The 12,933-nt window shown below is 34.7% G+C and overlaps 1 protein-coding gene across 5 annotated transcripts in view; it reads right to left on the bottom strand.

Annotated features, from left to right (window-relative positions):
- Positions 1 to 12,933, bottom strand: part of LOC149419892 (protein couch potato-like) — a 585,651-nt gene that overhangs the window by 11,400 nt on the left and 561,318 nt on the right. For all 5 annotated transcript variants that reach the window (XM_089637361.1, XM_089637362.1, XM_089637363.1 and 2 more), the window contains one exon: positions 9,808 to 9,885. In XM_089637361.1, coding sequence (XP_089493487.1) covers positions 9,808 to 9,885 — 78 coding nt within the window. The remainder of the gene's footprint in view (positions 1 to 9,807; positions 9,886 to 12,933) is intronic.

Consider the following 12,933-nt stretch of genomic DNA (forward strand, 5'->3'; position numbering starts at 1 on the left):
GATTAGATAATAATTTTAATCCAACACAATAACGCAAAGCGCGCTCTAGCGGAGTAATGTTTTATCACAGTGAGATAAGTGTTTTTATTATTTTGCAATATTATTTTCTTTTAAAAAATGTTCTGACCTACTAAAAAATAAGATATTGAATGAAAAAGGCGTTAAAAACAAAAAAATAATGTGCGATGGCCGAGAATCGAACTCGGATCAACTGCTTGGAAGGCAACTATGCTGACCATTACACCACCAACGCCAGTTGTCGGGATGAGCTAAGAAGCATTTATATGTTACTTCAAAACTTTGACTAGATCAAATGAACTTTAATCGGTGGTGGGGGTACCCGCATTTTCGTTTCGGTCATGAGTCGGTTTTACTCCGGTCCTCGAAATTGCATGACGCGCGTAAAGAAGTTTCACTTCAAAAATCAGAACTACCCTACTCTTTGTTTCAACAAAGTGTCTAATGACTAGACTATTAGACATATAATAATAATTGGATAATTTATGAATAATACCGGTGAATGAAATTAATTTTCTGTTGTTATACTTAACTTAACTTAACACGTATGAAATGATTTCACCCGATTTGAAAGTGAATTAATTGAAAGGACGTTACTTTTTAAATATTATTAGATATTAGGTATGATGACGATACAATTTATGTTAATATTGTACTTTAAAACAGATGCGGCAAAAATGACAGCATTATGTGAGTCAGAAGCCTCGATAATATACCTACATTACATAAAAAGCTATTTTTCCTATGTAGGTATAACTTTATAGCGAAGTGGGACAGTATTCTCGGGGACATTATTATTTTTAGGGCCATAATATTATATTTGCATAATTGTACGGTTCAAAGGAGCTTTAAAAATATACAATTTCCATAATAACTTTTCACATAATGGAGATTAGCCATTTTAAGTACTACGCTTGTTTTTCTAACCCAAAAAATATTAAACGTAAAAATCTTATCAGCCTAAAAGCAATAAAGAGTCACGCAAACTACTCCCTTTTCGGGTATTTTATGCGTGTTCAGCGACGATTATTATTATTTAAATGTTTTCTCCCATTTCGAGACATATTTTCTAAATCTATTCAAACATTAATAGCCGTCAATCAACTCTCCATTAAAATAGAAATAAACTAATCACCCTATCAATAAAGCAAATGTTATAATATTATCAAAAACAATAAAAACAGTCAAAAGTAATCACAACGATAGTCAGAATCGTAACATTACTTGAAATTACTTCAGCTGTGTTTGGTGAACAGATCTTTCTCTAAAGCAGATACTAGATCTGTATAGCATGTAATAGCCAGGTACCTCCCAATCTTCCTCGTCCATTTCCCCTCCTCGAAAGTGTTGCCAACTCAGTTCCTTAAGAACTAGATTTAGTTCTGAATTGAGACCGTCTGCTCCAAAAAAGTGGTTTAGCTTCTTAGGTAATTTTTTCAGATTCTAGCCTTCTAGCTCCCTTTTTAATACAAAATAGGGGAGAAAAATAAATTTTAGGGAAAAGGGAAAAAGAACTTTTGACGAAATTAGGGCGATTCTGACCTATGGATTAAAGAATATTGTGGGGAATCATCCCTCGAAATTCCCTTTGAAAAACTTGTAGTGAATTAATCTTTCTTTAAATTCTCTAGCAACCACTTCCCTGTGGATTTGAAAAAATATTGTCTGGAATCCAGTACAAATCCAATCTGAAATCTAGGGAAATTTCGGTGCGAAACTTAGTGAAATTAAAATATTTCGCGCATAACATCACTGTTTCGGTCCCAAATTAGGGTGTACTACGATTTAGCTTCTTTGGAGTTGGCACCAATACTCATCATACCCTTCAGCCACAAAACATACCTCAACTGGTGATGCCATGGTCTCACTGGCTCCGGTTAGTAGCCTTATTTATGTTAATACCGCACAAGAGTCCCAACTGCTCCCAACCGAACTCTTCCCAAGAACCGATTTGCAGGACAACTTTCAGGACAGCATGCTGGGGTTTTGGGATTGGGATGGTGAGTAGGCAAAACCGCCAACCGATTTATTATTATTCCCTTGGTCGGGCCGTCGGAATAGTAATAATTCCATATGCTGGCCTGCAAGCAGTCCTGCAAATTGAATGTTGAGTAGGGGCTTTAACAGGCAGCAGTTGCGACTCTTGAGCGATATTCACATAAAAAATAAATGCTCTCTAGTATTGCCCTGAATTTGAATAGTGATTACTGATTACCTTTAAATGAAATAATGTTTCAGAACTCCGAACAGATATTTTTTCCTTCAGATTTTAAGAAGCATACAATACGATAGGTAGGTAGGTGCATAATATTAGGAGCAATGACTTTTCACACTGGCAAGTTTTTTCTTTATTTGTAAGTAGGTAGGTACCTACTTATATTATTTATCACACCGAACGAAAAACCGTAGTAAGGGCAAACATTTACTTTTCTGATGTTACTGTAAAATTACTGATCCTGGTGGTCTAGCATAATGAAATCGATATATTTACAATACGTATCGATAGGCTTAACTACCGATAATTTAATACCGATTTCCCGAGCACGGTCACGCTGTTGGTAGCCAGACCGATAGTGATAATGTAATAAATAAGAAATCGCTATACGCGATCAACACTGGAGGTACTGCCTATGAATTGACATTCCGAAACGTTAACCATTATACAGCTCCGATACGATTGTACCACCCTAGCCAGGAGCACTCCTGTCCCGGTGCGACCAGTACACCAGGGGGCACTGATTTGATAGGACTCGGAACACGTACTCTGAGAAGAGGAAGGATGTCGGAGTTTAATCGACCGGTATACAGGCAACCTAATAAACCAATATTGGAATTAAGAATGGGCAGGAATAAAGGAATTGATTTAGCGTTGTTTTTTTCATTACGTCTTCCTTATTCTTGCTTCTTTTGGATCTTCTCAGCTCATCTTGACTCTTATTGCTTCGCCTTGACTCTTCTTATATCTTCTCTCCTCTTTTTTACTCTTCCTGGTTTTTATTGACTCTTCTTGGTTGTTCTTTGCTCTTCTTGTCTCTTTTTAGTTATTCTTAAGTCTTTTTGGCTCTTCTTGGCCCGGCTTGACTGTTTATTTCACTTTCTTGCACCTTTTCGCCCCTTTACAGCTCATTTTGGCTCTTTTTGGCTCCTCGTGGTTCTTTTTGAATCTTCCTACACTTTCTTGCAGCTTCTCTTGCTTCTTCTTGTCTCTTCTTGGCTTTTCTTGAATTTTCTTGCTTCTTATTGGTTTTTCTTGTTTCTTCTGGCTTCCTCTCGCTCTTCGTACTTCTTCTTGACTCTTCCTAGATCCCCTATTTTCTTCCTACATCTTCTTGCGGCATCCTGTCCTTTATTTGTATTTTTTTGTTCATCTTGTCTCTTCTGGCTTTTTTTGGCTCCTCCCACTTATTTTTTCTTCGTTTTGCTTCTTCTCCATGCCTCTTTTTGCTTCTTCTTAAATATTCGAATCAAATATTACATGAATGGATAAATCTGTGTACGATAAAGACTCTCTTCTGAAATACAATAAAAGTGCCGATTTCAAATCTGAACGAAATTTGGTAAAAACAGACTGCAAATAAACATAAACAATTAAGGTAAATATTTAAGAAGTAAATAGACAAGATCCTTCCTCAAAGCTTATTCCCTTTTGTAATTCTGTGCACAGCATTCATTAGGTATGTTCATCAAGATAAACAAATATGTAATTATGGGCGCCATCCGTGTGCTCGACATAACATTGTTATTTAATGCCAAATCTGAACGTAACTAATGTCCGTCAACGCTTCGAATGCTATCATAGATCAGAGTTCAGTGCCACACAACCTTTTCTTACCAACCGTACATGTGAATCCCGCAAACTGAAATTAATCCGTGGCACTACGTAATGGATACGTCAAGTGGCCCAATGGTTGCATTCCTCTGACATAATTATGTTATAAACAAACCGTCAAGCCATACACAAAGTGAAGTATGAGTGAGACTTATCTTATTGTATGTCTTGGTGTGATGAAATTCTTTGTGTCCTATCGAATTCACTAACAAGCTTTAACATCACTTTTATCACTATTAGCACAGAAACAAATATCGCTAATAATAATAATAGTTGACGAATTTAGTCAATACCGTTTTAACATAAGGCGTTATCGATCGGACGATAACATGGACATGCTAGACCTCCTGATATGTTCATGTTTTCAACAGCTTTTGATTATTCTTATATTTATTTATTTATAGGCTTGCAGGCTGTGGGGTACATGGGTACAGTACTCGCACCAGTTATGTAGGTTTCGTTTCTTGAGGTGAATCGTCTTTTTCCACACGTTGTCCATGAAACATCGCCTGGATAATCAATTAGGTGGTAATCTTGCATCTGTCACTCCTCATGAAGCGAAAAAGATTTTGAAGTTTTCGTCTTTTTATAAGTATCTAGAACGATTTCACATTTTTGACTATTCGTTGAAAAACTTCTAAATTAGTTAGGTACCCTACGCGTTAAAGCCAGATTATCCTCAAAAATTTCTGGCATGTGTTACCCTATGGTATTTAAAGGTAAGTTTGACCAAAATCATATAAAATATATGTTTACACTATCTACGCTCGTGTGCAAGTAAGTAATAAGATTTCGAAATCATAATCTCTTTATTTCTGTCGTATATCTCGGAGGATGTAATCAAAACGGCCACTCCCAAAACATTAAACTAGCCTTCCTGTATAGGTAATGTGATCGATAAAGCTATTGAGTTGATACTCGAGCCTCGGGCCCAGTAAACCCCTCATACTGTTTACTAAAGTCTTCCTCTATTTAGAATAGACACCATAAATTCGGGGTATGAAAAACCACCCCGTAGAATAATGTAGGAAGGTAGTACCGCCCATCGCCCGCTCGCCGGTTTTTTCGGGGATTTCCCGTACCAGTTCGTGACGGGACAAATACAAATGTCAAATCCAACCCCATATGCTGCCTAGGAGGCTTTACATTCCGACCGACAGTATTATATTGTGTACATGTCAGAGGGTAATATAAGGCATAAGGAATCGATTGGTTTTCAGGGCATAAAGTCTGTAAGTGATGTACGAAGAATATGATCAAAGTACCTAACGCTTAATTTACACAAATAAGTAAATAATCATTTTAATTCAAGGGTTTGAATTTTCTATGTTTTAAAGTATTTAGGTTACCTTCCGTATCTTCTAGATAAGTATTGAAAAACACAATTATCGTAAATAGGCAAATGATAATGTTGATTTACAATTTCGGTATTCGTGTGTTTCTTGAATTTATTGTTAACCTTGTAATCCAAGTGAGAACATTATTTAAGAGTGATGACTTACAATTAAAAATCTTATTTTCTAAGTTATTCATAAAAATATCTGCCAAAAGTGGGCTAGTAGGAGCTCCCATAGGTAGCCCTTGGCTCTGTTGGAAGACGCAGTTGTTATACTGGAAATAATTTTGATTAAGGCAATCTGTCTCGTTTATTCAATATATGGAAACGATATGTAGACGATATTTTTTGTATCTGGACGGGAACAGAGCGGCAACTAACTAAATTCCTTCTTCTTATAAATTCATTTCATAAAAAAATTCAATTCACTGTAGAGGTAGGCAGTAATGCATCGATTAATTTTCTAGATTTAACACTAACTTCAATAAATAATACAATTGAATTTAACATCTATCGTAAACCGACATTCACGGATATAACTATACATAACACGTCAAACCACCCGATATCACACAAACATTCTGCCTATCATTCAATGGTACACCGCTTAGTAAAAATCCCACTATCAGCTGTTAATTTTGAAATTGAACTGTCAAAAATAAAACAAATTGCTCTAAATAATGGTTACTCGACACACTTAATTGATAAAATCCTGAATAAGAAACTTAAACTCATTTCGACGAATACATTTTTATTTGGTACACCTGAAACTAATAATAAAATCATAAATCCCTTTCAATGGCGTAAAATCTTATACATATCCAATTTTTCTTCACTTAGTTCAAAAAATTTGCCTACCCACATTAAACCCGCGTTCTATACTGATAACAACTTGGGAAAATTACTTAAAAATACTAAAGATAAAGATCACAAATTTAGCCACTCAGGCATTTACCAACTATGTTGCAATGATTGTCAATCGTTCTACATAGGTAAGACAACTAGAAATATAAATATTAGAATCACCGAACATTTAAGATGTTTAAATAACAATAATTTTTCGGAGTTTGCCAATCATCTCATTTCCACCGATCATACTTTTAGTAAAGATACAGGCGTTAAAATTCTTCACCGTAGTAAGAAAGGCAAAAAATTAGATAATTTAGAAGCACTTGAAATCAGAAAAGCCATCAATAATAACTCCAGTATAATAAATAACCAAATTAATCTGTCTTATAGTCCTATTCTTGACATATTTCCAGTTAACCGCTCTGTTCTTCCTGGAATTCCCGTAATTACCCCTTCCACTTTGTCGACATCTCTCTCAAACACTTAACATTTTTGTATTTATGTGCCAATATTTTGTGTAGTAGATTAGTTTTAAATATTCTCCTGACGAAGGAAGGGATCTTCCGAAACCGGTAGAGTGAAAATAAAACTATCGTGGTCAAAAACAAATTTATGTGTTTTTATTATAAATTATGATGAGCCACAAAGTGAATGCTTTTTACAATTATCTAATATATTTTACTAGAATGTTTTTAATTGCATATGTGTATTTCTTTTGTTTTTATATAAAAAGTATAAATTGTATATGTGTATTTATTATGTTTATATATAAACAGTAAAGTCGAGGGTTTGCGCTTTTTCAGTGATCAATTAAGTGCCGTGATTAAAAAAAAAGCTCACAGGAAAACATTTGACTAGCAACAACAATTGATGAAATAAGAAATAATGTATAATGGACGACTGTAAATACATTAATATAAAATTCAACCTCTTTTCAGAACAGAATAATTTTATTTGACATGTTCACACATATTTACTGTTCTGAAGTTATTATTGGTATCCTTACAAAAACTTTTATCTCAAGAAAACTTCTGTGTTAGTAATTGAAATAGTTGCTCGATAAATAAGTTTATTCTAGATTGTGGGAGAAACACAAACTTCACAAGTTGTATCTTCTATTTATATTTTTATGAAGAAAGGTAGGTATCTAATTCAGATATTGTGTTTGAAAATAGTAAAAACACGAAATAATCTATATTAATTTGTGACCGTAGCCTTACAAATGAGCACGGTCCTGCCCCTGAGAGTCTCGTTGTAATCTATCTTTTTGTCATGTCCTTGTTTATGAGAAAGAAGGTTAAGTTATAATGGAGCTATCATCGGTACGTTCATGTTTTTTTTAGCATTAACCCATCCTACATTTTGGCTAGATCGCTTGTCTGTCTTTACACTTTACCGATTATAAAACTACATGTATCATATTTGCTACAGCGCATTGGGTAGATTGTCAAAAACTCGTACCTATATGATACAGCAGCATCTATAAGGTTAACAAGCTAAGAGTTATCTACATTGATATTGTTACCGAAATAATACCAATTATAAAAAGTTCTTCACAGTAAAATCAATCACTTAATATAATTCTTTTACATTGTCAATATTCCAATAAAAATAATATATTCTTATGGTTTGATGGCTAGATCTTTCGCCATGATACGTTTTACAAGACCTGTCTACGGAAGTTTATAGCGCCGGAACACGCCTGGCTCCACACGGCCCACCGAGCATACACGTAATCCTGCAGAACCTTATTTAGTCACACAATAAATATACGGAAATAATAATGTGTGATTTAAAATTGTGTAAATCAGAGGTAAGTAACTTTTAGTTAACGTTTGTTAACGTCACCTTAAATTGGTTCTCATGAATACATTATATAATATTATATTCTGATGTTGGTTTAGAGCTAAAATGCTTAGATTTGTAGCATTTCATGGAATTCTTAATAGCGGTTTTTTATCGATTTAAGGAAAAATATCAATTGCTTGTGTATGATTTAGTATTTTCATTTCGCACTCTTTCTCAATGCAGCTATTACCAAAAATATCAGACCTCAACATTATTTGTAAATATTATGTAAATACCAATTTTTGAAGGATTAATCTACGTAAATACCAAAGTGTTTTATGGTAAACACTATAAAAAAGTAGACATGGTTATTGAAGCAGTAAAACTCTCGAACGGTGAGCTGTGTCACATCTGGAGAGATTCTGTGTCAGGGAGTTTAAGGTCAACAATTTTTAGTTCGCAACTTCATTTGCATCACTATGCTATGGATATTTGCTTAAACTATAAAAAATAGACAAGACGGAATATTTTAAAACAGTTTGTTTCAAAAGAAAAATGGTTCGATGGATATTTCACTATACCTACATAATTAATTAATTTATATCTTCGTAAAGCGCCATTCAAGTTATAATTTCACTAAAAAGGCGCTATAGAATTTACCAATTATTATTGTTAGCATAACCGTATAAGTAAAATAATTTCACAGTATTTTTATGCACAAGTTTAACGTTTCTGATGTACTAAGGTACCTGGTCCATATAATAGTAATACCAACATACAACGCTTTTCCGTGTCCCAGGAACATAACGATTGCACAGTTCTTTCTGGGTTATGAAAGCTTTTATTGGTGTTCAGAAAAAAATCCAAATAATGCAGTAATAAAACTCATTCCTTTTAATATTATTGCTTGGAATGAATAGCAAGAAAACACACATTGTTATATGGCTCAATATGGGCTATCATCATACCACAAATTCATTATTACATAATAATGACCGTGGGAAATGAACAGAGGTTCAGAAAACTATATAATTTAAAAGTTTTACTTTGTGAAATATGCCAACTAATTTTGATGAACAACGTACAAACCATACGGTGTTTTAAAATTATATATTTTTTGTCTATAAAAAACTGTGAATTGTTACTTTTTAGGGATTCTGTTTCGCGAAATTCTGGCAACACGAGATTTTCAGAGCTTTTTCTGTACGTAATTTATAGGTCAGCTCGCATGTTTGCAGGTCATCTCGCTACTTCCACCGTAATTACTATTACGTAATACTATTAATTTAATTGACATTCTGAAAATTAATGTTTTGTATTAACAGCTTTCTATGACCATAATAATATTGTACCATCAAAGCAGGGATTATGATAAGCGTTGAATTAAAATAATCTTGTAAGGTTAGCATTGGGATTCCCCATTCTTTCGGCTATGTGGCTTCGAACAAAAAAGATAACAAGTGTTGGAAATGTATTCAGAATTATGGTATGAAGACGAGTCGACTGCAAAAATATTTAGGATTTTTTTAAAAATTATTCATAATAGTGATACTCCATATCGCCCTGGTGAAAAGCCTTTATTCAGAATCGAAACGTCGTTAGAATTGGTCGTATTTGGTGACCATATCTGAATAGTCAGGTACTTCCTCACTTTCCCCATTCCTTCCTTACTCCTTTGGGCCTCAAAACATTCCCAATTAGAAATACCGTAAACCGTATTCCACTGGCAACTCCATGCATTAAATTTTTTGATTTCTAAATATTCATTTTTACTTATTGGATAACTTGACAAAAATCTCATGTAGAATTAATAACGGTAGAAATGAAAATTTGGCTTCTTGAAATACTTCATAAAAACTAAGCAAGAATATAACATTCTCATAAATTTCTTCCAGCTCAGAAAGAGCGTGACTTTGAGAATAAAGCTCTAAGCTTTAGTCATTAGTCAGTGTGGGTTTTTATCAGAGGAATAATAAAATATGATTACCTCGTATGCTCGGAATAGTAGATACAGTTCGCGCGGCTTGGCGTCCATGGGCAGCCCGCTCACGAACAGGGTACGGACCTGAGAACAAATAACCCTATAATTAATTACCTGGAGTACAAGGACATTTTTATTAACACAATTACGATAAAAATATAATCATTTGACACGGTGATGGTTGGCACCTGTGTAAACAGTGAAATAATTTCATAATATTAGGAGATATTTCGACTCATCACTTTTTATCTTTTTGAAGTGAAACTTCTTTAGGCGCGTAATGAATTTTCGGGGACGGAGTAAAACCGAGTCACGATCGAAACGAAAATGCGGGTACCCCCACCACCGATTAAAGTTCATTTGATCTAGTCAAAGTTTTGAAGTAACATATAAATGCTTCTTAGCTCATCCCGACAACTGGCGTTGGTGGTGTAATGGTCAGCATAGTTGCCTTCCAAGCAGTTGATCCGAGTTCGATTCTCGGCCATCGCACATTATTTTTTTGTTTTTAACGCCTTTTTCATTCAATATCTTATTTTTTAGTAGGTCAGAACATTTTTTAAAAGAAAAAAAAGTGGGTGTGTCAAGCCTACGCAAGACAGAAGTGAAACTTCTAGTTTCAGCTGATGCTTGGCGTGGCGCAGTTCGCTGGTGTCTGAGAGAGAGGAAAGAAGAGAAGAGAGAGAACGTTCGTGAGCGGCTCCCCCACCTCAACAAGGTTTCACTTCAAAAATGCCACAGCCGAGAATCGAACCTCGCTTAACTGATTGAAAGCCAACCACGCTGAGCACCAACTGTAAGCAAAGCCGCATAAATTGATTATATTATGTAGGTTCTGAAAATATGAGAGCTTGTTATGTTTTATAATGTTACCTACATCACACCCAAAATATAATATATTTTTAAAAATAATGTACAATGTACAGAAATAGAATCCCACACAAGATCGCGTAGTGCGCTCTAGCGAACGGATATTTTATCAGAGGGAGATAGTTTTAATTTTTTTTCTGTAAATTATTACATATTATCAAAATAAATAAATTAATTAAATAAATGTAATACAATTATCATAATATACGGATTAGATAATAATTTTAATCCAACACAATAACGCAAAGCGCGCTCTAGCGGAGTAATGTTTTATCACAGTGAGATAAGTGTTTTTATTATTTTGCAATATTATTTTCTTTTAAAAAATGTTCTGACCTACTAAAAAATAAGATATTGAATGAAAAAGGCGTTAAAAACAAAAAAATAATGTGCGATGGCCGAGAATCGAACTCGGATCAACTGCTTGGAAGGCAACTATGCTGACCATTACACCACCAACGCCAGTTGTCGGGATGAGCTAAGAAGCATTTATATGTTACTTCAAAACTTTGACTAGATCAAATGAACTTTAATCGGTGGTGGGGGTACCCGCATTTTCGTTTCGGTCATGAGTCGGTTTTACTCCGGTCCTCGAAATTGCATGACGCGCGTAAAGAAGTTTCACTTCAATAATATTGCAAAATAATAAAAACACTTATCTCACTGTGATAAAACATTACTCCGCTAGAGCGCGCTTTGCGTTATTGTGTTGGATTAAAATTATTATCTAATCCGTATATTATGATAATTGTATTACATTTATTTAATTAATTTATTTATTTTGATAATATGTAATAATTTTCAAAGTTTTGAAGTAACATATAAATGCTTCTTAGCTCATCCCGACAACTGGCGTTGGTGGTGTAATGGTCAGCATAGTTGCCTTCCAAGCAGTTGATCCGAGTTCGATTCTCGGCCATCGCACATTATTTTTTTGTTTTTAACGCCTTTTTCATTCAATATCTTATTTTTTAGTAGGTCAGAACATTTTTTAAAAGAAAATAATATTGCAAAATAATAAAAACACTTATCTCACTGTGATAAAACATTACTCCGCTAGAGCGCGCTTTGCGTTATTGTGTTGGATTAAAATTATTATCTAATCCGTATATTATGATAATTGTATTACATTTATTTAATTAATTTATTTATTTTGATAATATGTAATAATTTACAGAAAAAAAAATTAAAACTATCTCCCTCTGATAAAATATCCGTTCGCTAGAGCGCACTACGCGATCTTGTGTGGGATTCTATTTCTGTACATTGTACATTATTTTTAAAAATATATTATATTGAAGTGAAACTTCTTTAGGCGCGTAATTCGGGGACGGAGTAAAACCGAGTCAGGATCGACACGAAAATGCGGGTACCCCCACCACCGCTCACCGTTCACTGTCCCTCTCTCACCATATGCGCTTGTTGAGGTGGGGGAGCCGCTCACGAACGTTCTCTCTCTTCTCTTCTTTCCTCTCTCTCAGACACCAGCGAACTGCGCCACGCCAAGCATCAGCTGCTTGGTTAGTATACTGCGTCGTGAGTGTAATACGAGTGAAATACGTAATTGATTGTGGTTCATACGGTTTAACAAAAGAAGTTTCACTTCTGTCTTGCGTAGGCTTGACACACCCACTTTTTTTGTTTCATAATTATTATACTGAACAAACAAGGCGCTGACAGATTAACTACCTACTACAAGCATTATGTAAACTGAAGGACAGCAGAAGCTGTTAGCCGGGTCGGCCCTGGGCCAAATGGCATCTAGCGTTAGTAAAACTTCAAGGGTGCTGTGTCGGGTGTTAGGTTTTATCAGCGCCTCGGCTCCTCGGCTTCTTGGTGCCTTGAAAAGTCGGCACCCCTGGCGGACTGCTCCAATTGCACCTGTACAGAGCCGGCCCTGTGTATTAATATTAGACAGTGAAATTATTAGTATTACTTGCAGTATTGCATACAATATACAGTGTATGTAATTAGTATTAGTCGCCAATATTCATATTGTGTAGGTCTCAACAAATCAGGTTACTTTTTGACACAGTTTGCTAAAGGAAAAAGGAGATAAGACGAAATATGTGTTAACTATTACTAAATAATCAATCACCAGAGGCATTAATGATTAGTTAAGAATTGTTTTAAGGTAGTTATTAGATATATTGGCATAAATAATAGTGCATACATTATTTAAAATAGCACATATCTTAGAAACCAGGAATGCCTTACAATACATTAGTATTTTACAATAACAGAACGTTCAATACTATGAAG

The sequence above is a fragment of the Hesperophylax consimilis genome, chromosome 11 (genome assembly GCF_061612785.1).
Source record: "Hesperophylax consimilis isolate HC1 chromosome 11, BYU_Hcon_1.0, whole genome shotgun sequence".
NCBI classification, from domain to species: domain Eukaryota; kingdom Metazoa; phylum Arthropoda; class Insecta; order Trichoptera; family Limnephilidae; genus Hesperophylax; species Hesperophylax consimilis.